The 27,033-nt window shown below is 41.5% G+C and overlaps 1 protein-coding gene across 2 annotated transcripts in view; it reads left to right on the forward strand.

Annotated features, from left to right (window-relative positions):
• Positions 1-2,813: 2,813 nt before the first annotated feature.
• The window catches only part of CACHD1 (cache domain containing 1), a 247,645-nt gene continuing 223,425 nt past the window's right edge, over positions 2,814-27,033 (forward strand). Inside the window, exon 1 of one of the 2 annotated variants that reach the window (XM_060231944.1) lies at positions 2,814-3,384. In XM_060231944.1, coding sequence (XP_060087927.1) covers positions 3,139-3,384 — 246 coding nt within the window. In that variant the 5' untranslated portion in view covers positions 2,814-3,138. Of the gene's footprint in view, positions 3,385-4,626; positions 4,646-27,033 lie in introns of those variants that run through there. The other variant, XM_060231945.1, reaches the window with a different exon arrangement.

Raw genomic sequence — 27,033 nt, forward strand, 5'->3', positions numbered from 1 at the left:
GTTTGATGGTTCTACCTCAAAGCTAGGACATCAGGGATATTTGTTAGAAGGTGGAATAGGCACAATGAAAATGACTAAATTAATTCTGATAAATTCTTAGCAGCTCTTCTGTATAAGTATTTGGTTTTGTCATGCTGTCTGGAGCAGGGGTGTCAAACATGTGGCCTGGGGGCTGAATTAGGCCCCCGGAGGGCTCCTATGAGGCCCCTGAGCAACTGGCTGTTGTTTGCTTCCTTCTGCCTCGCTCTTGCTTCTTTCTGCATAACAGCTTGCTTTGTAAGGCTTGCTCAATTGCACAGGAGCTACAGAGCAAACCCACTATTTTCTCCATTGGCTGAGGCTCTTTCCTTGGGGAAGAGGGAGACCTTGCTTTGCCAGGCTCTCTCAATCATATAGCAGAGCTATTGAGCCAAGCCTCTCTTCCTTCTATTGCCTGAGGCTCCCTCTCTCTCCTGGTCCTCTGAGGAAGGAAGGAAAGAGTCAGAGTTTCCTTTGCCCAGTTCCCTGGATCCCATGGGAGAGATACAAAGAAAGCACCTTTAAGACTGAGTGCTAATGTTTTAAGCATGCTTTAAGTTTTTTTAAAAAAAAACTTTAATTGTGTTTGTCTGTGTGCTTTATAAAGTTTATGCCTCTGCTACCTGGCATTACATTTTATGAAACACATGGCCTGGTCTGACAAAATCTCATTTATGTCAGATCCATCCCTCATAACAAATGAGTCCAACATCCCTGGTCTAGAGTAACTACATCAAGACTCCAATTAGAAACAATTAATGCCATTTATTAAGGTATAGATTTGGCAGGGCTTTTTTTGAGCAGGAACACAGTTCCAGCTGGCTTGGTGTCAGGGGTGTTTGGCCTAATATGCAAATAAGTTCCTGCTGGGCTTTTTCTACAAAAAAGCCCTGAGATTTGGAATGCTAAAAACTTTGAGTATTCGAAAAAGGGAGATATTATATCTTATATATATAATATATATACACAGAAAATTTTCTTTAAAACTGCCATTATTTTTTGTTATAGTACTCATTTTAGATGTATAAGTAGTACCAGAACTCCATCCTGCACATTCAGTTTGTATACATATTTCCTTGATTGATTTCTATGTATTGCTTTAACATTTATAAATAAAGCAAATATATATTTGAAGGGGGGGGGAGACTCCTATACTGAAAGTTTCCCAAGTACTTGAATTTCACTATGTTGAAATTCTGCATGCAAAATGTGAGGGTTTCTGCCCCTGAACTCACATTTCAGTCTTCTTCTTCAAGGTCAGAGCATGATTTCAACCTCACAGTTATCATGTGATCAGGACATTCAAACTGATTAAGGCAAAAATTAACTTGCTGCTAGTTTCTGCAGTTTATTGCAGAGCCAGATCCTCAGGTAAAAGGGACAAGATATGTTCTCTCTCAGTGGTTTCCCCATTTCCAATTCCTCACCCCCTACCTTGTGTGTCTACAGTGAGGAACAATCTATAACTGGTAAACAACAGCAATGGTAGGACACAGCTGCCTCTACTCTGGACAGGTTCCCCAGTGTTTGAGAGCAGGGAAGGCAACTATATTCTTCCCCTTTGAGGGTTTTTCCTTATACCAGCATTTGCTCAAACTGACTATTGGGTTAGGAACTATATAACCCAGAATGACTCTGCCCCCCCTTCCTTGCCCCTACCAAATCTTCAGTGCGCCTCCCTGATTTTGTCATGCTACTCCCCTGTGTCTCAGTAACCCTGATTCATTGCCTGTTTTCAGCTCTCTGGTTGTTTAATGCAACAATCTGATGTCTACCAAGTTCTGAGTTTGCTGATGGGCAACAGCTAAAAGTCACCATGGACTGGGCCCACAGTTCTTGATACTATGGGCCAGGGATGGCCAAACTGTGACTCAGAAGCCACATGTGGCTCTTCCACATATATTGTGTGGCTCTCAAAGCCCTCACCACTCTCTTTTCTCTCTTTAAATCACTTCTCCAAGCCAAGCCAGCTGGTTGTTTGGAGAATGCATCAAAAGTTGCTTTCTTTCCACCTCCCTTCCCCATCTATTTGCCTTCCTTCCGTCTGTCTTGTGGCTCTCAAACATCTGACGTTTATTCTATGTGGCTCTTAAGTTAAGCAGGTTTGGCTACCCCCATTATGGGCTAACCTCTTAGAAATGCTACTTTATCAGGATCAATTAAACAGGAATCACAGATGGCAAAATGCATGCCTTTATGGAATAATCCAGCGTTTCAGAATTCTGCTTCCTCCTTGGAAAAGTTCCTGGAGAACAGAAGAGGGGCTGACCAAGATGGTGTTGTAATAATGGGTTGATAAGTGCAACACCAGAGACTGAATCCTGTGGCACTATAAAGATGAACTCTTTTGTAGAGCATAAGTTTTGATGGATTTCAGTTGTGGTATGACAGGAATTCACACATATACGCAGATTTGTAAGCAGCGTGTAAGGAACATATATGAAATGCTCCACCGATTTTCCCAGACCAGCAGGTGAAGACTGGCGACTCTGGAAACGCTTTGCAAGTCTTGCGTACAAACTGCAGGCAAGAAGAGGAGGGTCGGGAAGGCTCGCTGGAAATTTCCTGAGGGTCTTGGGGCGACTGGAGAGTGCGGTGAGGCCCTTCCGAGCTCTCCATGCTAATGAACTCATTGTTGTGCAGAAGAACCGGCACACAGCTTGGTGGCACCAGACACCTCCCTTTCCCCCTCGGTGACTCCGATCCCGGCCCAGCTGCTCCTGCTCCTCCTCCAGCTCCGCAGTTTGCCGCTCGCCTCAACCACCACTGCTTCCAGTCGGCAGCCGAAGCAGAGTTCCCAGCGTCCCTGGAGCTGCAACGCAGGCAAGAGTGGCGGTCGGTTGCCCGTCGTGGAGAGCACCGGGGCGGGTGGTACGGCCCCGCTGACCCCCTGGTTTGGAAGAAACTCCACCAGCGAGGTTGGTGCATCCGGCAGCCCCTACATGGCGGCTTCGCCCGCCTCTCCCTGGAGCCCCGAGACTTAGCGGCCCCCCCCCCTCCCGCTCTGGCTGCAATCCCACACCGAACTTCGGGAGGCACTCGGGAAAGTTTGCGCGCCGCGCTCCGAAGCTCCGAGGTGGCCGCTCTCCCTGCCAGGGCGCTCCCAAAGTCGCCCTTCGCATGATGGCCAGCAGGCCGGCACAGCTTGAGGAGGCCGCTCAGCTGGCTCGCCGTTCCTCCGCCGGCCTGACTCCCCCCTGGAGAAGGGGCAGCGCGAGCCAGCGGCCCCTGTGGGTCGTCTACATGGCGCTTTTCTGGAGGCTCAGCGCCGCCGACTCGGAGTTTTCCATCTTGGACGAGGCGCAAGTTTTAGCCACTCAAATGAGGAAATTGGCCACTGAGGAGCTGGGCGTTGTAACCATGCAGGTAACCCTACCCTCCTCTCGCTTCTCCTCGGATCTCTCCCCCCCCCCCCCCTTCCTGGTTTTCTATCTTGCCTCGCGTCTTTCCTAGCCCTTCATCCTTTCTTCCTGTTTTTCTCCCACTTTCTTTTGATCCTTCGGCTTCAGCTTTCTCTCGCCTACTTTCCCCTTTCCCACTGTGCTTGTTCTCGGTGATGTCTCTTGTTCCTTTTGATATGAACTCTGGGTAGTGTCGCTCCCCCAGGTTGCCGGACGTCTTTGAGAGTGATCTCTCTTGCTGGTGGCTCTCCTTGGCTCGCATCATTCTGGCCGTCCTCGTCGATGGGGCCACGGGGTTTCTAAGCAGCAGGAGTTGGTGTTTGGTGGTCACCAATAGCTAGCTCACTTCTGATCAGAGCGGCTTCTGAATCGTTTCATACGAAAAGCATCAGTGATTGCTGAAACATGACCCCACTGTTTCAGGCTCTTGCTTCTTGGGTGCAGATACTTTGGTGGTAGGCATGGAACCAGGAGTTCGATATACGTGTGTCCCTTTGCAAAGAGCTGCTTAATTTTGAAGTACTAGTGGAAATCCTGATCTTTGACAAATACAATTTTGTCACATATGGAAAAAAGTTAGCGGGGTCTAAGCCACTTAAATCTGGAAAGGAAATTGTAACTGCAGTTTGATTACTTTAGAGCAAGTAAAGTGAGAGTGCTGAAATTTGATTTCCGATTAGTCTTAATTTTTTGTTGGGACTATTTGGATAACATTTTTTCTCAAAATGAAAAAGTTTTATTTCTAACACTTTCAAATTACCAAATGATTCAGTTATTTCTGATTATTATTGAAACTGGGCAGATTTTTTAAATTAAAAATTGGAGTTCAGATTTTTTATTTTCATTTGCCCTGTTAATTTCCTTCCTTCCTTTTTTGCCTGCAACCAATTAGGGAGGAAAATGATGAAATGCAATTATTCTAAATTTAGAACTGGAAACATGCTGGTAATAAGCATAATGTATTTTGTTAATTTAAATATGCAGTTTAGCAAGTTTATTATTTTCCTTCCCAAAACTCATTTTTAGGCCCTGGATGATTTGCCCCAGTTCAGAGAGAGTGAAGTGATTGGTAATTATAGTCTATCTCTGCCTTTGTGGGTGCATATTAATGACAGTTTGGCTATTGTGTTTTCTGTAAAGGAGGCTAATAGCTGTGTTACAGCAACCAACAGCAGCCTCCCCTGACAAAAGGTGAAATTGGATCCCAAACATTCTGCAAATGCAAGGTATGGTCAGTGGCAAAGGCAGTTTTTATAGCCTCCCAGATTGAAAAGGCAACACTTCTATAGAAGCAGCAGGGGTCTGTGCCCAAATGGCTCTTTATCTTCTTCAAACTGGCTCCTTTCTACTCTTTTTTGAAATATTATTGTTTTGGTTCTCTACTAGGTTTTGGGCTTTGTCACTGCTTCTTTTCTCCTCCTTTATAGTAAGAAGCCATGCATTAAAATTACTTCTCTTAACAAGGTAGACAGCAGTAAATTATTGATATGCTTAACTATGGAGAATATCAGAAGTCAGTTCTTTCCCCTGCGAGACCTAAGGGTACATTCTTCCCCCTGCTATAAAACCTGTATATAATCCATACATTGTAGACGTGCAATAATATTGCTGATTCTTATGTTATGTTATCATTTAATGCTGTATGTCATGTCACAGTGTATGTATGAACTGTGTCAGTATCAAGGCAAATAAAATGTACACACCCTGAATATCTTATTAATGTTACATTTCAGCATGTTTGAGTTTGTATGTTGAAGCATCTGCCACTAAGAATTGTCTCTCAAAGTATATTCAAGAAGAATGTTTGGTGTTAATGCTAAATGGAGCAATTCTTATTAATTTTGGGGTGTGAAGCCAGATGCCATCAAGATATATTTTATAGTTTACTTGGTGCTCTGCATACTTTAAAAAGTAATTTGTTGTGTTTTATCTGTTTCACACTTGAAACTGATGATGTTTCTAGTCATGCTCCAAGATTTTTTAAGTTCCTACAGAAAGTTATTTGAGTGAAAATACTTAAGTGTACAATAAGATAGTTTTGTTGACTTTCCTTTGAACTAATGTGTTAATTTAGGTATTATTTTGTGTGTTAGTAAGACATGTTCTTCAGCCTCAAATGTCTGCAGTCATAAAGCTGATATAATACTTAGATTACCCTTGCGATTCTATGAACATGGTCGGGTGTGCGTTGTTATTGGAATGTATTAAAATGGAGGATTTAGAAGAGCAGTAACAGACTTTTATGCACCTTAATTTAGAGTCTGTCACTGGAAGTTTCATGGAAGAAAGCCTAAAATTGGAGGCTATCTGATGGGAATGGCAAGTATGAAGCTTAATAACTAGAAATACTGAGAATATAAGTACCAGATTGTGAGGATCTTTGATGGTAAAGAGGAAAACCTCATATTAGAGAACCACAGATTGATGATGACTAGGAATGGAACAGTTCACACACCATCTCTCTCTCTCTCGGCTTGGCTTCGCGAACGAAGATTTAAGAAGGGTGCAATAGTCCACGTTTGCTGCAGGCTCGCTGGTGGCTGACAAGACCAATGTGGGACAGGCAGGTCCGGCCACAGCGGCTGCAGGGAAAAGTCTGATTTGGGGTTGGTGCTGTACAGCATCACACACCATACTGTTTGGAATAAAATAAACATATAATTTAAAGAAGTGGAAGGGTGTGATGCCGACAGGGTAGTGTGAAAATAAGGAAATAAGATGCCACTCCCAGATTGTGAGACCAATGAATGAAGAGAGGATGGAAGTGATTTACTCTAAAGCGGTTGAGTCAAAAGGCGTAGGATGCTTTCTGTTCTTTGTTCGAGGAATAGTAAACTTGACTATTTTATGAGATATGCTATTGGAAGCATTGGTGGAAGATGTACTGTTGTTTCCTGTTGTCTGAAATTAGCAGGTATATTTGAATCTTTGAGAATTTTTAAGATAGCACATGAAAAGAATGGGAAAGACGTACCCACCCACCACCTTTAAATATACCACTGGAGGAGCAGCTGGAAAGGTGAGAGGGAGAACCAAAGGAAGATTGCATTTCAGGAGATTCTGTAGTGGGCATATGTAGATAGTAAAAAACAGAGCATCAGAACTTTTTTATTGGGGGAAAAAGCTATACCTTCTGCAGTCTGTTGCGACTTTTGATACCGTATAATTCTAATACTGCATTTTGTGTGGTCTCTTGGTTCTGTTCCTAGAATGTATGTAATTTGTATGTAATTTCTTCAGTTTTTCACTCTACTATCTGATTATAAGAAGCACTGAATTTGCAGTTCTTAGATCAATAGAATGAATGTCTTGCAAACATTTCTTTGGTGGGGAGATATATGCACCTAAACAGTGAGCAAAAATACGTATCATTTGCATTGACAGGCATGGTGGCAGGACACATCATTCTAAACACCAAGATGCTGCTGTTTTGATTTTTTGTTGCACGGAGAAGTACAATATTTTAGCAGAGGTGGGGTTCTTAATGCAGATGTATTATATTGACCTGCAGTTAATATATTAATGATGTGCTTGCATGACCATGCTTATGTTTCTTTAGTATTATTTTAGGCTATTTTTTATCAAAAGTAGTAAATAAATGCTAAACTATAATGCATATAGTATAAATGTAAACAAAATATATTAACATTTTTTCCATTGTTAAGAAGAACAGGGTTAAGTTTATCTGTAGTATTTAAAACAAAATAAGTTAACTTATACCTGGAATGTTTTCGTTCAGAAAGACAAATTAATATGGGCAACAATAATGTGTAATATACTTTCAGTAGTATTTTCAATAATATACTGGTTATATACTTATAAGGTAGCATTCTGACTTTGGTGATATACCGGTATGTAGGCATGGAAATGTAACTGCAAGTGCTTAGGGATTTTGATACTCTATTGTTAAACAGTACTAACTGGTTCCTACCAATCTGTTTCTGGTCGAATATTTTTGAAGCTATATGTAGTTTAATAGTTTGTAAGGACTGGTGTGCATTGTTGTGGAGGATTTTTTTTATTGAGAGATCAATGAGGCAACTCAATAAATATAAGAATACTCTGCAACCCTGTGCACACTTTCATGGGAGTTCAGTACATTTGTTTTCAATGTGTGGATGGATTTTTTTCTCTTTGAAATCATGTGCTGACATCAGTCATTCTGTTTAATTTGTGATGAGTGAGTTCAATCAGAAGAACCATGATGGTGAAGGAGGAAGGGCTGGTTAACCATTTTCCCTCTGACAGGTTTTCTCCTCCAAATTTTCCCCACAGAAGATGAAAAGCAGCTGGGGACAATTTTGCATGGAAGATAGCTTGAGGGGAAAAGAGAAGGGGCAAATTGCTCCACCCTCTTGTTCTTAAAAAAAAATGAAACTGGAAGCTTCCTACAGCTGCTTTCCATTTTAAAAGAATTGGGAGACATTCACATGCATCTCCCATGTTATGGGCTGATTATTCATTTTATTCCAGGAATTTGCGGTGCTGGCATGGGCGAATGAATTGATCTGCATTAAGGTTTCTGCCTGGAGTCAATACTATGCACTCTGTACAGCTATAGTTGCTCTACCATAACAGTCTGTCATTAGGCTACTCTGTAAAGAGCATCCTTCAAACTGCACGCTCATATCTAATGTTCAGCAGTGAACTATGCATATTTTATTGAGGCTACAGGTAGTAGGGACAACATCATTTGCTTGGATAAAAGCTTATAATTCTCAACATGGGGATTGGTTGTGGGTGGACACAAAGGGCAAATTTACATTTTATGGGGTAAAATGTGGAGAAGTGAATGTTTCCTATATGCTCAGCGTAATGGTAAAAGATGGCTCCCTAGCATGTACTTGGTGCATGTTCCCAGCTACTTCAATACATATCCTCCCCTTTATGCTCACTGTGTACATATATCAAACTGTTAAAGGTGTAGGCAGAGCAGGTACAACTTTTATAACATCTTTCCAAAGTGTCGTGTGTATTAACAGAATGTGACACTAGTAGAATGCTACTGTATTATAACGCTTATTGAAAGAATGCAGTTCTGGTGCTCAGCATTTGTTTTTGACAGTGGATAGTGCTGCATTGGTAAGCAAATCTCTGTGCTGTGAACAACATTAGATGAAATGGAGGCAAGTCTGTTCATTCGTACTGCAAAGATTCACCTCTACTGCATTTCCTCAGAACATCTGCTGAAGCAGGAAGTAACAGAAGAAATGGTTGGCGGGATGGGGAAAGAGCATTGCATCTGAATTTGGTGCATGACTAGGGATTTCCCTCCTTCAGGATCTGACTAGTGTAAAGGTGTTTTAATCATTAGCCATATGGAGTGTGTGTATGCATGCACATACACTCACTGAAAAATAACACCTAGTGAAGGTTACTTTTAGAGACACACTCTGTGCATGTGATGACCTCTATATTAATAATCCAGATACAAAATGTCACTATATTACTCTAACGTTTCCACAAATTTAGGTCCAGGTGGGTAGCTGTGTTGGTCTGAAGCAACAGAACAAAGTTAGAGTCCAGTGGCACCTTCAAAACCCAACAAAGTTTTATACCTTCCATGTCTGTGTTTTTTTAATTTTTATGTAGCATATCCTGAGTAAAAAGGGTCAGCAAATCACATCAGAAGTGGGAGCACAAAGTAATTGAATAAAACAGGGGTGGCCAACAGTAGCTCTCCAGATGTTTTTTGCCTACAATTCCCATCAGCCCCAGCCATTGGCCATGCTGGCTGAGGCTGATGGGAGTTGTAGGCAAAAAAAAAATCATCTGGAGAGCTACTTTTGGCCATCCCTGGGATAAAACACTGCTCTGGCTGGAGACTTTACATATGAACAACTGTTGTGGCTGCCAAGCAGAAAAACTCCCAAGATGTTTAACACAATAGTGTTTATACAATCCTGAATATGTTTGACTTAAGAGGACAACATAAAACTAATTGCATGTCTTTCTAAAGGCTTCTGTGTTATTTATTCACTTTGAAAATTGCCGAAGCTGAAAGAAATGAGAGGGATAAAATCCGCTTCCTGATGGTTTGGCTTTGTGTTATTGGGAAGGGCTTTGGACTAAATTATTTGTTGGCATAAACTTTGTTAGAGAATTAAGCCATTTGTAGAAAAGGTAACTATACTGTTTTTCACCAGACAGTTTTTGCTTGGACTTACGACATGGTGGAGGAAACTGGACAAAGGCATTGGACCATCACACAATTGCAGATAAACTGCCTCTAATTATATATAACCTTCTTCTAAAAATATCATTTAACCCTATGTTGTGGTAGTTAATAGTGCTGGCCTAGAGGTAAGGACCCAAGTTTGAATCCCTACTCTACAATGGAAGCCTCCTGTGTGGCCTTGGGCCAGCAATATACCCTCTCCGCCTAACCTACCTTGCTTGGTTGTTTTGAGGATAAAATGGAGGAAGGAAGAATTATGTAAGCCTCTTTGGCTCCCTGCTGGGGAGAAAGGTGGAATATAAATGAAGTAAATAAATAATAAAATCCCTTTAGTTATTTCATTGTTTCTTAAAGACCAAAGATAGTATCATTTCATGAAGGGATGTCGTCTGCAACATATAGGAGGAGCCTGATGCTGCTAGCTGTTTTGATAGCTCTGTCTTTTAATAGCTCTATGTTTTAGCTTTTCTCTCACAATAGACAACTAAGCAAATGGAATTCTGTAGCCTGACTGTTCTGGATAAAATAATGTTCTCAAAATGTTTGGTACTTTTCATAAGATGAAACTTGCTTTCAGATCTTTGGCTAGTGAATTGAAATGAAGTGGTTTCACAAATATCATTGTGAGTATAGGGATATTTAACCCTCATAGTGCAGAAGCCTATCTCAGTAAAACATATCCAAGGAAGTCTGTACCAAGTACGGTAACTGCCATGGCACTTTACCAATTTCTGAATGAAATAAAGAAGACAGAGTGGCAGTGGAACTTACCTTATGATGTTCTGTATTATCCAAGGAGAATTCCATGTTCAAGTATTGCTTTATTAATTTACTTCATTTATACCCGGGCTTTCTCTCCAATAGAGACCCAAAGCAGATTACATCATTCTTCCATTTTATCCTCACAACAACACTGTGAGATAAGTTAGGGCAGGAGTGTCAAACATGCAGCCTGGGGACTGAATCAGGCTCCCAGAGGGCTCCTATCAGGTCCCTGAGCAACTGGCTGTCATCTGCTTCCTTCTCTCTCTCTTGCTTCCTTCTACATCACAACTTGCTTTTCCAGGCTTGTTCAATCACACAGGAGCTTACAGAGTAAAGTGTCTATTTTCTGCATTAGCTGAGGCTCCTCCCTTGGGGAGGAAGGAGGGGGAGGAATAGGCTCTCTCAGTCACACAGCAAACCTCTCTTCCTTCTATTGGCTGAGGCTCCTCCCCCTCCTAGTTCCCTGGGGATGGAAGGAAAGAGGCAGAGCTTCCTTTGCCCAGTTCCCCTGTATCGTATGGGAGATGCAAAGAAAGCGCCTTTAAGACCAGCAAGTGCTAATGTTTTAAGAATGGTTTATTTTAAGTTTTTAAAAAATCTTTAATTGTGTCTGTCTTTATGAAGTTTATATCGCTGCTACCTGGCATTAAATTTTTGACACACATGGCCTGGCTTGACAAGGTCTCATTTCAGATTCAGCCCTCATAACAAATGAGTTAGACATCCTTGGGTTAGGGTGAGTGTGTATAATTGGCCCAAGGTCATCCAGCAAACCTCCCTGGTAGAGTAGAGGTTTCGACACAGATCTCTTGAGATTCTAATCTGACACTGAACTATTACATAACACTGGTTTTCGCAGGAAAAAGAGTCATAGCTAGTGTGATGCTAAGGTTCTGTTCCTCAAAGTTGTCCTTGCTGTTTTCATCCAGTTGCTCACAGTTTATAGTCATTCATCATATTATGACAGTCTGAAAGAGATGATTCTGTGTCCTTCCCCCTTTTATTGCCACTATTAGTGGTGGGTTATCAGTTCATCTAAAGGTATGTTGCAACAGACCAAATTTCCAGGTATTCATAGTGCCTTCCACTTTCATCAGTGTGTTGTTCATAAAGCAATAGAATAAAGTTAGCGTCCAGTAGCACCTTTAAGACCAAAGTTTTATTCAAGGTATAAGCTTTTGTGTGTACACACACACTTCTTCAGCTACATAAAAAACCATAAAAACAGCTGTTTTAAGGCCTAAGTTCTGAGAGGGCAGAGGGCCCTCCTGTCCAATCAAAAATCAGACCAGTGATGTTATATTAACATGGGCCTGTGATAACTAGGTGGTTCAGCAGAGAAGCAGTTTTATGACAGGATGCTTCTCTCTGTAGTGTAGATCAAGCATCAAATAAGTGAGGTGTGTATTATTGCTACAAACTTTCCCGGTGACCAGATGGTTACTCCTTGATACCATTATTCAAAGCACCAACTCAGGGTTGTCAAATTTTCTCATGACAAAACTGTAGATGTCTCCCTTTGATCTGTTCCCTATGTTCCCAGCCTAAGTTTTTATATGAAGCCTGAATTAATTTAATTTATTTATTCAGTTGAATTTTTGACTTCCCTTTCCAATAGCTGGGTTCAGCACAGTTCACAACAAGTTACATTAAAAAACCAGGATAAAACTGAATTAAATAACAGTAAAAGCATTATAGTTACAAGATAGAATCAGGACTAGGTCTTGGGCGGGGTGTGTGTGGAAGTGCCAGATGTAGGCTTGCTAAATCTCTCAGAAAATACCTGGGGACTTTGGGGGTGGAGCCAGAGACTTTCCCATTCCATTAAATAAAAATACAGCAATGCCGTTCCCCTGAATACAGTCTTCATTCCCTCATTCCCCAGCAGCTGGCTGTGCTCTCTCTCACACACACACACAGAGCAGCTAAAATAAACACATTATGAAAGCACTAACTTTGTGGTCTTACTGGGGCAATTTACTCACCATGGGAGTTGTTGAATGCTATATACTCAACCAAGTTCTTCAGACAAACACAGGGAAACCAGAGATTCTCTGTGTTTTACTGTACAAATGGCTTCTGAAGGGGCTGTAAAACAAACGGAGGGACAGGGCTGCTTCCCTTCCCTTTCTCACAACAGCCACATTGTTCTGCAGGCTCTCCTCACCCACATTCAGCCTGGCTCTGGAAATTTAAAGGCACACACACCTTCCAAAAAGCAAGCCTTTCCCAAGTCTTCTAAGCCTTCTGAGGTGGAAAGGCACATGGTGGCTGTGGGGGTGGGGCTTCCCCCCACCAGCCAGCTGACTGGGGTTGGAAAGGAGCCTGCAAAACCAGGGGATCCCCCACTGGGACCTGGGAATTGGCAAGCCTAGCCAGATGTAAACTGCAACTGTCCTCAGCCAAATACCTTTAGGAACATCTCTGCCTTGCAGGTCCAGCAGAACCAAAGTTTAATTCTATGTCTAATGAAAAAACAAGAAATAGACTGTGGTCTGTGTCCTTTACACACTTCCATTTTTAGGAGATGGGTTATGGATCTTCTACGACAGATCCCATTTACTACTTCCTACTATGAGATATGTGCGTGATTAAGACAGTGGAACACTAATACAATTACATAAGCAGAGCAATAATACTACAGTCTCAATCAGGGCAATCAGACTGGCTCTGGTCAAGTTCCAGAATGTGATCAGGAACAATAATGTTTAATAAGGACAGACAGTATCTCAGTGAAAGCCTCCATAAACAAGCAGGGCATGTCCAGGTCTTTGACCCTGGACAGAGAAAAAGCACAGATCACGTGTTGGTCGGAACAGAACTTCAGGTCCATATTAGCAGAGCACATAATGGGCCAGCAGAATGTGCTAGCAGGCTGTCTAAGCCAGACATGTCAAACATATGGCTCATGGGATAGAACCAGCCTGTCCAGGGCTCTTATGTGGCCTGCAAGCAATTGCAGATAAACCAATCCAAATGTGAATGGGATGGTCCTGTATTAGGATATTATACCCCCTCCTCTTTCCCCCCAAAGCAGGCCACCCTCAGAGTCTTCCCCAGATCTCCAGGGAATTGCCCAACCCTGAATTGGCAACCATAACAAGTGAAGAGGGCTGGTTTGGCCCTGAGTTGTGCTGAAGAGGTATATGGGTCACAGTTATGGTTTGGTAAAATATCTCTAGCATCTGGCATTATGTTTTATGGCACGTATGGCCCACCCCAACAAAATGGCATTTATGTCAGATCTGGCCCTCACAATAAATGAGTTTTACATTTCTGGTTTAAGCGGAGAACAGGTGGACAGCAACAAATTGTCTCTCAAGATGGAGATCTTCCTTTGGATTGTGAAATGCTTTGGAAACCTAACAGTGGACCTCCTTGCCTCAGACCATAATCAGCATGTGCCTGGGTTCTTCTCCAGGTTCTAGATGGTGGGAGCAGAGCAAACAGATGATCTAATGTCCACCTGTCCACCAGACTTCCTTTATGCCTTTTCATCTTTCTACTAAGCCAAAGATGCTGAGAAATCTGAGTCAAGAAAAAGCAGTCCTGATCTGCATAGCCCACACTTGGCCATGCTGAACAAAGTTTTCAGCATTAGTGGAGTTACAGAAGATCCTTGGCAGATTCCAATCTTTCCAGACATCCTTCAACTGCAATATCCAGATCCAGGATGGTGATACCTGGCTGCATGGAAATTGAAAGAGAAAGACTCGCAAGCAGCATGCTAGCCTCTAAAAAAGTTTCTGCATTGCAAATGTATAACTCTTCATGGCAAGTGTATGCCAGATGGTGCAGACAGAAATACCCAGACCCATTTGTTACTACATTATACCAAATCCTGGAGTTTCTAGAAGGTGGTGCAAATGGCAAGGACATTTTAACTATATTTCCCTTCTTTCTTATTAGCAATTTCAGTTATCACAATTGCAGAGGTATAATTTAAAAGGCGAAGGCAAATTTTTTCTGTGTTAACTGTCACCGGTATTCTTTACTCATAAATTTGAAGCAGTCCACAAAAAGATGAGCAATCCAAGTACCATATTTTAATTAAAACTGTTGAAAGATCTAGGTTCTACTTTGGTTCTGGAACATTCACCTGGCCCCCCATCCTTTATGCCATGCTTTTCTCTGAAGGATGGTATTGTCTCATATTGGAATGTTAATGCCTGAGACCTGCTTAATTACTTGGGTACGATGGGCTGTAGATCTGGATCAAATTTGGATGATAATAATTAGTAATCACTATTATAGTTGTTATATGGCTCGCATAAAGAAATGCCTGGTTTGTACTGTGTTTGTGTGCAGAGCTTAGTTTTACCAGGGCTCAGTAGTTTGCTGTTTCCTTTTTCCTTTCATGCAAGCACATAAATATGAGTGCATGCAGCTTGGTGGGAAATCTGGGCCATGCACACACTCACATCCAGGCCTCCTCTTTTGCCTGATCCAAGTTAATTATGGTTAAAGTATGGAACCTTACATGACATGGAAGGCTAGGTGCTGATATGGTTAGGTGCTCATCTTACCAGGCTGCTTGTGGCAATACCTGTGTGCTTAAATATTCTGTACAGTAGCAAAACAGGGTTATATTGATGCCTGTTGGAATCCTCTGGGTATGAGCTCAGTACAAGTAGATTGTGTCCTAAGTGCTGTGATCATAATACTGAATGCTGGAGATCACTTGGACGATAAAGATTCATTCTGAAGTAAAATCAACCCGTGCAAATACTTGTGTATGCATATTTATTCTTGGGTTTCTGGTTGACATAGAATAGATTGCTTGATTTCTGATTTGACAAAAATTGAAACAAACAAAAGAAAAACTAAAAAGTTGAAGCTGAGAAATGTTTTATGGACCCCTTTCCCCTTCAGAAACGCTGTACATATCAATAATTAGAGTAGAAGGCAGTAAAGTAAAATCTCATCTGTTTTACATGATTGTATGTTGGTAGGGTTCCAACCATAACAGTCTTTTTAAAAATGGTCTGTGAATACCCAAGACTGCAGTAGTTTTTCATCCTGCTCCTCTTCTACTCCCCCCTTTTTCCTGAAGCATTTTGGGAAGAAACAGCAAGGCTCTAGTGGAAAGGGCAGTTAATATTATGAAGCTTTGGAGGACAAATCTGAATTTTTAATTAGGCTTTAGTTGTTTCTTCAAAGTGTCAAGGCATCATTAGTGATGTAAGTCTTCTTGCGTTAGCAGAGACTGACATTTCACTTCAAACATAGAGAATGCAGCTGTCGTGTGCAGATAAAAAGTTGCCAAATGTGGTGCGGCAAGGTGGATTCGTAGATAATTAGCTGTCCCATTTTATTGCTATGTTGAAGAATCCTGCCAGTCATGTTGGGGAAGAGAAAAAGCTGGAATTATTAACTGGGAGAAAATCCAAATATGCCATAAAGCACTTTTGGAATCACTTCAGCTGTGGCAGGGCTGATAAGAAGCGCACGCAATAAGTACAGTATATATTAACATGCTTATGCCAGCCTTTAAAACCCCCCACCAAAACTCACCGCCAGCCTTTAACCCCCCCCCCCCCCACACACACACACACCAAAACTCACCACCCTCAATGCCTTAATTCAGCTAACTGGAGAGGGCAAGGGCATAAGATCCCTTACTATATGGCAGAAATCTAGTGTCCCATCATTCTAAACAAACTTTAATAATAAGTTTTTATTTATACCCCGCCCTCCCCGCCAAGGCAGGCTCAGGGCGGCAAACAGTATTATGCAACTACACGTTTCTGGATGAAAGATGTAGATTATAGAAAATAGATGTTTTCTCAGATCCTTGTAAAAGATTGTATAAATGGGGGTGTGTGTGTGTGGATATAATCCATTGAGTAAAATGGTCCCTTACTAGTTTATATCCTCCAGGTAAAAGGAACACATTTTCAGTGAAGCACCAAAGTACAAGCTTATAAGCACATTAACTTCAATGGATTTAGGAGGGCACATTTTTTTTTGTTATGTACTCACCCCTAGTTGTATGATACTTAATTCAGTCTTGAGTGAAAATTTGATGACAGTTGGATGTTCTATCAGTATAAATGGAATTTTTGCATTCTTCCATAGTTTGCCAAGTAGTAGTGTCATCATCAGAAAATTATTTCATGATCATAATTGAGAACAATCCTAAACAGACTTACACCTTCTAGGCCCATTGACTTCGGTGGACTTGAAAGGCTGTACCTATGTATGGGATTGCACTGGTAGTATGAACCTACCCAACTGCTTTAAAAGGAGATTAGATAGATACATAGGCTCTATTCACACAGCATGTCAAGTCCGTGTTAACTGACCTGGTTCTGTTCCGAATATCTTTGTTCCGGATATTATTGATCAGACTGCCATACTGCAATTCGAATCACTCCGTGGTGAAACCATCTTCTGCTGTCCACAGAACGGCACCATGCAGTTCTTTTTTTCTTCCACGGTTATGTGCATGCATACATTATGTGCATATTAGCATGCACATAGGTTAAAACATTATGTGGTTATGCGCATATAGCTAAGTAGTAAAAAAAATGGTGACCATAAACCGGATGTCTGAGGCTCCTTTTGCTCTGGGACAACCTTCAGACATCGAGAAGTTGGTTAATATCACAGCAGAACTATCCAGACGGAGAAAACTACGAGGTGAAACTGGAGAACTCAAAAAACACCATAAAGGAGCAGGTAACAAAATAATCTGGTTCCGAGAAGGATTGGGGGGGGCTACCATGAGTTAATTCCGGGAGGCAGATGTTGCTGTCTGATCAGCCACTTTAAATCCAGAAGAAAACAGCAGCGACATCTGATTATACTGTGCGTCTGAACAGGGCCATAGATTCATTAGCAGACAGCTTCAAAAGGGGATTAGATAGGTTCATGGACAATTGATCTATCAGTGGCTACTGGCCATGGTAGCTGAGGGGAACTTTGACGTTAAGAGGCAGTAAACTTCTGAATTCCAGAGTCAGGAGGCAACATGAGGGGAGGGGTCTCAGCCAGTGTTCCCTCTAAACTGAGTTAGTGTGAGCTAACTCACAGTTTTTTAGGCTCTGGCTCACGTATTTTTGTCTTAGCTAAGGGAAAATAGCCCTAGAGCAAACTAATATTGCAGTAACTCACAAATTTAATGCTGGTAGCTCACGAAGTAGAATTTTTGCTTACAAGACTCTACAGCTTAGAGGGAGTATTGGTCTCAGCTTCTATGCCCTATTGCTGGCCATCAAGAGGAACTGGTTGGCCACTGTGTAAGACAGGATGCTGGTTTAGATGAACCACTATTCTGATCTAGCAGGGCTCTTATGTTCATATGCTGTGTTCATTTTCTGAGGCCCTGCTTTGGGTGCCTGTGAGGCAAAGCACTTTTGGCTTTCCCCCTCAAGGACTAATGTGAACAGTAATGGTCTGGTTCCATTCTGCAGGTGATACTTATTGATCTCTGGCCTACATAGTCCTTATTATCTTCAAGGCCAGAGTTGGAAACATGGTAATTAGTTTCTCATGAGAACCAGCAGTTACAGGATGGGAGAGGGAAGGTCAGGAATGGTGAGATAATAATCTACAGCAGGGTTTCCCAAACTTTCCCCCCATGCCCCTGTTTTTTCCCTGTGGTTTGGGCGAAGGATGCTCAGGGAGTGATACAGAGACTGTGTGCCGGCCAGGAGCTCCCCCCCCCTCTGAAGATTCTGGACATCAGAGAGGGATGGGGGAGGGCTTCTGGCTGGTGCGCAGTCTCAGTATCACTCCCTGAGCGTCTCTGCCTGGAGGACAGTCTACAGTACTACAGTCAGCGTTGTGGGGGACTGGAGTGTGGCGCCACAATGTGGATAAATAGGGAAGATAAATAGGGAGGGGGGGCTGGAGCTGGAGCACAAGATAGGAGGGCAGTCGGGCTGCCCCTGGTGACCCAGCATTGAGGCTTGCGTGGCCTGGTGTCAGGTGGCAACCCTGCAGATGGGAAATGTTGTTCCAGAGGATTTCAGCAAGACTGTGTGATGATTGAATCACTGACGGATGTTGCTTGACCAAAAAATACAATTGAGCTAAGAACCTGGAAGAAAAGCTAGCTTGGATTCTGATGGACTAGAGCAGGGGTGTCAGACCCATTTGTTAGGAGGGCCAGATCTGACATAAATGGGACTTTGTGGGGCCAAGCCATGCATGTCCTAAAATGTAATTCCAGAGAGAGGAGGTGTACGCTTTATAAAGGACACAGGCAAACACAATTAAAGATATTATTTTTTAACTTAATATACAAACATGCTTAAAACTCTTGCAAAATTTTGTTTAAAACGGAAAGGTAGGGGAATAGTGGGATTCTGCAATGAAGTTTTAAAAATAAAACATCAAAGAAAAGCACAAGGATCTCAGCAGAAAACTAAAAAAAAAAAGCTCTCAGCCTGGGAAAACATGAAATGGCAAGGCAAGGCATTGCAAGCTTCGCACCCCCCCCCCCGTCTACTCAGATTAGCAATGGCTCTCCAGTGTAATATTCCCCCTTTGGCTGTGGGTTCCCAAGTTAGAATACTTAGACGAAGCTGACTCAGAGCATCCATGCTTGATCTGCAAGGACACAACTCCAGGAAGCTTCAGCTGGACATAGGAAGGCTGGGAAGTTAAACCACTCCATTGAAACAAAGTTACAAGGAAAACGTGGAGTGGATTTCCCATTCTAGTCTGCTCTGCCTATAGGCCTGAGTGGGAAATCCATTCTGCATTTTCTTTGCAGCTTGTCTTCTGCTTTAGCCTCTGCAAAGAGAAGGGAGAAGGAGCTCGGTCCTTGAAGCCTCCGAGCTTTGCAGGGTGAGGACAGGGGGGAGAGGGAGGGGGCGCATGTTTGACACCCCTGGACTAGAGGCTTGGACTATGTTCTTTTTTAAATTGCAGTTGCTAGCACCATAGACAATGCTTGAGATATGGTCTTAGACCTTTTGACTCTTGGGCCTAAGTTTTGTGCCATGTAGCTCAAGTCCTAGAAAGTGTTGTTAAGCTAGTTTTCTTGTTTTTTTCCTCTATGATTCTGAGGTAATGTATTTGTAGATTGAAATTTTATTTTGACAGAAATTAAACTATATAAAACCTTATTTAAAAATTAAAGAAAAGTATGCTAACTTGTGTGCCCCAGTCCTGGGGATCCATGGGATTCAGCCTTGAACTCCTTGACAGTGCTGCTGCATTCTGAGATTAGGCAGGTAGCCTTCTCAGTTGTGGCACCAAATCTTCAGAACCTCACTTCCCAGAGAGACTTGCCTGTCCTCTTCTGTTGTCCTCTTCTACCAGCAGGTGAAAACTTTTGTTTTGGTTGGTGTTCCACCAGTGACCATTCCTTTCTGCCCTAGGTTTAAATTGTTTTTGTGTTTGTGTATTGTATATTGTATTTTGTTGCATATATATTTTAACTTCATTTTAATTATATGTTTTTGTTGATTTTAAACACCCAGAATTTTTGGAGGTAGAACCTGAGGTGGGATGGGGAGGGGAGGGACTTGAGAGGAGTATAATGCTCTAGAGCCCACCCTCCAAAACAGCCATTTTCTCCATGGGAACTGATCTTGGTCATCTGGAGAGCAATCATAATTGAGTGAGATCACCAGTTGCTACCTGGAAGTTGGCTATCATAGTTTTTGTTATGTATGTTTTTAGTCTGTTAGCTGGCTTGGTGGCCTGATGAGGGCAGAAAAGTGAGGTATCTATTCTGTAAATGAATAAATGTTTGTTTTTAAATAGTGAATTGGATCCAAATGATTCCTTGACATGGGTAGAGGGAGGCAAGAAAGCTCTGTTCTGTGAGCAAACCCAAGCAATTACATACATACAGCAATGCAACAAAGTGTTTAAATGATAAAGAAATAGTCCATAGTAGCATGTTCTACTTTCTCATTTTTGAAAACATAATTATTTGAATTTTTCCTTTAGACTGTCTTGCAGATTTATGTATTTTGGCTTTAAAATATAAATTAATTATCTCTAGGTGTGTTTTAAAACAATGTATTAAAACTGAAACAAATACCTTCATATGTTTGTATCAAAACCATAACTGGAAAAATACAATATTTTCTTTTCCTTAGGAAACAAGTAATCTGTAGAGAATAAAATATTGATGTGTCTTTTGAGATAGAATGTTAGCTGTCAGCATCTGATGGCCCTTTGGGTCAAATCTGGCCTCCACTTGGCCCTTCAAGTTGTCAGCCTGAGGCAACAGAGTGAAAGTAGAGGATTGCCAGCAGGCCATTTTGGCAGGCAAGAGTTTGGTCTCTTTCCCTCCCTGAATGACCCTCCAGCCAAACTTGTTATTTAAGGTAATCATACAGTTCTAGGATAGAGTGGAAGAATATGGGGATTTTTGCAGTTTTGAAAACAAATAGTTTAAATTATTATTATTACAAGTGGAGACCCACAACAAATGTTGCATGTTGTGTTGTAGTTTGTTTTAAGCCATAGTTGCATATTTTTTTTGAAACTGCGGTGTAGGATTTGTAGTTGCTAAATGTATATACTCCTTGTGATGAGACCCACTCAATGCAGTGCACACAATGTATGCAAAGCATTAATCCTTTTATTTTTGTTTCCTTGTTGGTTTTATGTGTTTCTGTATGTGTTAATTCTAAATGTCACAGTTCTTTTTATTTCTGTATTCTTTTGTTTATGTTTTGTTATTGTTGCTTTTAATTGAAATATTTCTTTGAATACTACGGTACATTAGATGTAAATGTTTTTCAGTTGTCATTTAATTGGGTTGGTCTTGTGAAAAACAGACTCCACACACACACACACACAGCAGATTCTCAGTGCAGAGTGTCAGTAGTGAGAGGGAGGAGCCATTGGTGCAAATCTTGCTTCAGCCACTAATTCTGAGGTTGCCTTAAGCAGCTGTCGCTCTCTCTCCCCCCAACACTCAGAACTCCCTGAAACCACTGCTTTCCTTGGAGATTCAAAGCCAAGGCTCCCTTCACTCTCAAACTCTCTCTCACAGAGAACTCCTTCAAATCGCTTTCCCCTGGAGTTTCAAAGCCAAGGAACCCACACATACACATGCACTACTCCCTCAAATGACTGCTTTCCCTGGAGCACTTTTTACTTGGGGGAGATTTAACCCCCTCCAATGTATTTTTTAAAAAGTTTTTGGATGTTTCTGCAAACCTAGAGGTCACCCAAGCGTGCAGAAAAATGTCTTTATCCTCCATGTGCCCCCTATCTGTAGAAAGAAGTATCTGCGCATAGGGAACACAGTTGGGAATTAGATATATAGATGGTGATGAGGATGATGATTCAGCTACTCTGTTGTTATTGAGCTGTATCCCCTCACTATAGTTCCACTGTAGTTAATTAGTAAATAGTTAATCTTTTTGCTGATATTTTTCTTCTTTAATGAAGAATGCCTTTTGCAGATTGAACCCAAGGATGAGAGAAAAGTGCCATGCTATAACCTTGCTGTGTTCAAATATATGACACTTAGTCCTCACTGGTTTCTCTGTTACTTTGAACTGGACTTTGAAGCAAATTTCACATCCCTGATTAATAGTTAGCCTCGGATAATGTTAACCACAGGTGCAATTAGTGCTGACATAAGTCTTAACTATGGTGAAGTTAGTGGGAGAGAGGGAGGCAGAGAGCAACCGACTGAAGAAGGAGCCCAGCATCCTGTAGCCTACCTGTAGTAATTATGTCCATGTGAGTCCTGATATTTGGGGTAGTCATTGCATTTCCAAACACCGCAGTGGACATAATGGAGAAGATACAACCAACCATGGTTCTCAAATGCACATGATCCTAAGGGACTGGTAATTCATGCTATGTACTTGCCCACAGTGCTATCTAAAATGTGAATGTCTCTAGACAGATTTGTAGTCAGTGTTTCGTAGTTGTATTTGACTATTGCGTGTACATTTTAGTATTAGGAATTAGTTCAGTGTCTTCTTAAAACTATTAGCTATTAAATGTTTTAATGTTTTCTTTTTTAGGAATTTGTTGTGATTTAATTTCTGTTATTTTTACTGTAGCAGTGGGACACAGAATATTAAGCTGAGGTTGGCATAGGACTAATTTGTAAAGGCCCTGCAGAGGGATTCCCATTACAATACTATTCAAAAGTTAAAATGAAGTTTTAAGTAGAAAATACCACAAATGGAAGCGGAATTGTAATAAAGTTTCAGTGTGAAATGGTTTGGAAAGAAATTATTTCCAGTTAGGGGTATATCACAAATACAATCTCTACAACTGCAAAAATATGCTATCAAGGAAATATTTATCAATGATGTATACTGAGAACTTCCCATGTTTCACAGCTGCTAGGCAAAAATATTTCATAAGTTTTTGTTTCCATTATTTCTTTCTGCCATCAGCCATGACATTTGAAGTTTAGTCATTCTGGTTAGAGGAAAAAAACAGCTGACATTTCTTTATATATTACATTTTTATGCCACCTTTCCTCCAAGGAAATCAAGGCAGCATACACAATGTAGGTTAGTCTGAGAGATTCTTGTGGACCCCAAGTTGCCTACTGAGAACAAGGCCTAAGAAGGGATTTAAACTCAGGTATTTCCTGTATACATTCACTGTTGTACCCATGCACCATTTTCAGAAAAAAAAGCTGTTCCTCAGAAACAACTCGGTGCTTCATCTTTCTGGCTCTAACATGCTATGTATTCTAAAACAGAGCTTGACAAATTCTAGACTCCAGGTTGCCACATAGAATTGCCAGGTCCAACATAGGGAATATCTGAGCTGGTTTGGGGTAGTGGTTAAGAGCTGGAAGATGACTTCCAGGACTGTACAAGGATTTCCAAGACACTTTGAATGAATAGAAAATCTTCTAGAAGTAATGTTGTACACAAAGGTATCTTAGAACGATAAAGATTGATTCCAAGCCAAATATCTCTATGCCCAGTGTGACTTGCCAACTCCAGGTTGGGAAATTCCTGGATATTTGAGGGATGGGTCATCAGGCAACTACAATGCCATAGACATCAACCTCCAAATCAGCCATTTCCTCCTGAGGAACCACTGTTGCCAATCTCCAGATGAGGGCTGGCGATCACTCAGAATTACAACTGCTCTCCAGATGGCAGAGATCAGCCCCTCTTGAAGTGGGGGGCAATGAGTGCTTTCACTGGGGTGGGTGGGAAGACAGCAAGGGTGAGGGGGCACTCACCCAGAGCCTCTTTCTAGAGCCCGTTGTATATTTCCTCACAACAGGCCTTATTCCTAGTAAGAGAATAAACAACTCTGTTTCTGTACAATTGTATGTACCGCACTAGTTGTAATCTTTGTATTATTTTTTCTTAGTGCTGAAACTGAAATCTTAATTATGTAGGTGATTTAGTGAATGAGTCTGTTCTTTGTCATTTCTTTATAAAACGTACACCTATTAATGGGATGTTTTTAATAGAGTACTGCCTGGATGAAAGAATGCTTTGTGGAAGGAAGTTATGTATTGTCCATTTCTGGATCTCACTGCAGTTCCTGGGGAGCTTCCAAAGTCCCTTTGACTCAGAGCAAAAAAAAAAAAATCCTACTGATTTTACGCTTGAATGGAGAATAATTGAAGGGGGTGGAGATAGAAAGGTAGTTGGGGGAGGGGAACTGGAAATATGCAATGCAGTGGAAATTGATACTGACATTTAATACTGTTTGTTCTTCCTACCACTGATGGAGTTTTTGCATTAGAGGTGAGATCTGTTTTGATTGCAGTTTACAAAGCAGAAGTGAATTTTCTTAGCCTACTTATATTTAGATAATTTGTTATAAATATTAGTTCCAGAACATTGATTCAGATTTTATTAATAGTGGCTGACTTTTTGTCTGTTCTTCAGTATTTCAGCTATATATTAAGAAAACAAACATTTACATTTATGTTGTGTGATGTCTGTTTTCATGGGGCTTGCCTTTGCCTCATAGCAAGGTAATATGATTGTAGCTGCCCTATTAAGAAATGCCAGACCTGTTTTATATTCTACAAAATGTGTAACAAATATGTTGTTTAAAGGAAAACAACGAGTTACAGCATTTTGGCCTAGTAAGTAATGTGCACTTAATTTGCTTTCTTATTAATCAAGGACATTTTTTAAATTCCCCATTTTCCTTATTTTTTTCCTGTGTTTTCTTGTGTGGTGGTTCTTTCTGATGTCCGTATATTGCTCCTGTGTTATAAGAGTTGTAGTGCATTGTGCAGGTTTTTTTTTTTAAAAAAAACCCCAAAATAACAACTGACACTCACTAGCAAAGAATTTTTCTCTAAGTATCTGCTCTAATATGTGTCCTGTACATTTTCAGTATTTCAGTGGTTTCTTCATAGGTTCCCTACTGCAGTTTACTTTGGTTTCTTGTTCTCTTTTACCCTGCATTTTCTTTTTAGATTAAAAATTGTTCCCTACTTAATAATCTGGGGCGGTGCCAGACTAGGGTCTGGAAAATCCACTTTGGGCAAGTCAGAATGCTGCCTGACTTTGTGTGTGTGTGATGTCTGTCTAGGGATGGGTATGAACCTTCCCACAATTCTAAATTCATCATGAAAATCACTAGATAATGGTTTGGGAACTGAAGTTTGTGCCCATCCCTATCCATGAGCCTGCATGTGGTTTTTTGGAGGTTTGTGTGGCTTGTGGTAGGAAGCAAAGGGGGGAGTGAGAAAATCACTGAAATGACTTGCATCCATTTCCACCTAACAGCATGGCTGGTGCACCCAACAGCTGTAAGGCTGCAATAGATGCAAACCATTTCAGTGGTCCCTTTTGCTCCCCACCCCTCCATTTCCAAGGGTTAGCTCTGCAGGCTCTGTTGGGCAGTCTGGTTTGAACCAGACTGCCCAACAGAACCCCAGCTGACCTTGCAGGGAGAGTTCTTCCCACAGGATCGGTTCTTTTGTGAGTTCTGTTAGGCAGTCTGGTTTGATCCAGGCTGCCCAGCAGAGCCCCAGCGCAGCCTGTGGGCAGAGTTCTCCCCATAGGATTGGCTGCTGTTGTGGGTCAGCCAGGACTCAGCAACAGCTAGGATTCCTCAGGAGAAGAGGACTCCTCAGGAGAAGAAGAACCTCAGAAATCAGCTCTGAACCAGCAGAAACTGGCGAGCAAGAAAATGAGCTGTAGGCTTATCAGAATTCACAGCCAACAGCTGATGCAGAGTCACCAGCACCGTCAATCCCCATTTCAACAAAAGAAACCCGGATGGCCATTATCAGCCCTCTAGTTTCACCTATGCCTTTTGAGCCTTGGAGATGAAGGCTTAGAATGGAGCTTCAGGGAAGGACAAAGTACACTCCTTCTGGACTGAAGTCAGCTGTTTGCTGATGATGAATGCCTGCATGGTTGCTCCTAAGCAGCTGACTGCAAGTAAGACCTTCTAGTAGAGACCTATAAAAGCCAGTCAAGGGAGACTTCTTGATGTGGAAACAAGAAGTCACCAGCCATTTTACTTAGTGACCAGAGCTCTGAACTCTGCTCTGTTCCTGTATCCCTTGGATGGGCTCTTGACTTTGAAATCTTTCATCCCTGCACTCATGAACAACCTTGGACTGTTGGACTTGTGTAATGCTCTGAGCTGTACTGTGCTTTCTTGGTAACTGACTTTTGAACTGAACTTTGACTCTGACCCTGGAATTTGGCTTGGACTGACCCTAGATTTTGACAGCTCCTTTGCAGGCTCTGTTGGGCAGGCTGGTTTGAACCAGGCTGCCCAGCAGAGCCCCACTCGAGGCTGCAGGGGCGCATGTCTACCTCTAGCCATTGCAATATTGTAATTTTAGCTGGATAGTGATGCTTCTACGTTGTTTGTTTACTTTTATACTCTTAGGTTATTCATATGTGCATCTCTTGGTAAAGATACTAATCGAAACGGGAAATATAATGATAGAAATTCCATTCAGCACATACTTTATGCACAGTTGGAGAATATATTTATATCACCTTTGAGTGTTGTACAAGTCTTTACATATTCCTTGGAAGCCTGGAACGGTAATGGAACTTGGTAGTTTGGTTTATGTTATTCTAGGTATTGTATTTATTGGCAACAGTGTGTATGTTACAACATTTTGAATTTTTCTCATAAGTAATACTAGTGTTTTTGTGTATTATTTATGTGATAGAGATATTTACATTGTTTTCATTATACAAGGGAGATATCTGGTGTTTTGTAGTTGTTTTTCTCCCTGTCCCTGTTTTTTCATTGGTGCATGAAGTTCAAGCAGTGATTTCACCAGGTCACAAACCTCATGAAACGAACTGGTTCAGCAGCTGGGGAGGCTTGTGAAGATTCATGATTTGTGCAGCCTCACAAACCAAAATTAACTTCTATTTTCCTGGTTTGTGCCCATCCCTAGTCTGCATATGCAGAAATGTCACTGTTAATTGTTTTGAGAGTCATTCTGGTCTGTTCAGGTAAAATTACTCAAATGTCTGACAACATTATGAGCTTTTGTAAGTCAGCATGCACCTGAGGAAGTGAGCTATGACTTACAAAAGCCCATGCTGAAATAACTTTTGTTAGCTTTCAAAGAGCTACTAAACTGCAGGGTAGCTGTTCTATGGTGCTTCATCCAGTTATTTTTTATAAACAAGTCTTAATTATTCTGTAAACCTGGGGCTTTGCATGGGCTTGCAGGAGTGTAAACTATAGCTGGGTTTGGACCTACTTGGTGAACCATATGGAGGCCAGTCCTTTGTTGTATCCATTTTGTGGATTCTT

Source organism: Heteronotia binoei, chromosome 2, assembly GCF_032191835.1.
Source record: "Heteronotia binoei isolate CCM8104 ecotype False Entrance Well chromosome 2, APGP_CSIRO_Hbin_v1, whole genome shotgun sequence".
Classification (NCBI taxonomy): domain Eukaryota; kingdom Metazoa; phylum Chordata; class Lepidosauria; order Squamata; family Gekkonidae; genus Heteronotia; species Heteronotia binoei.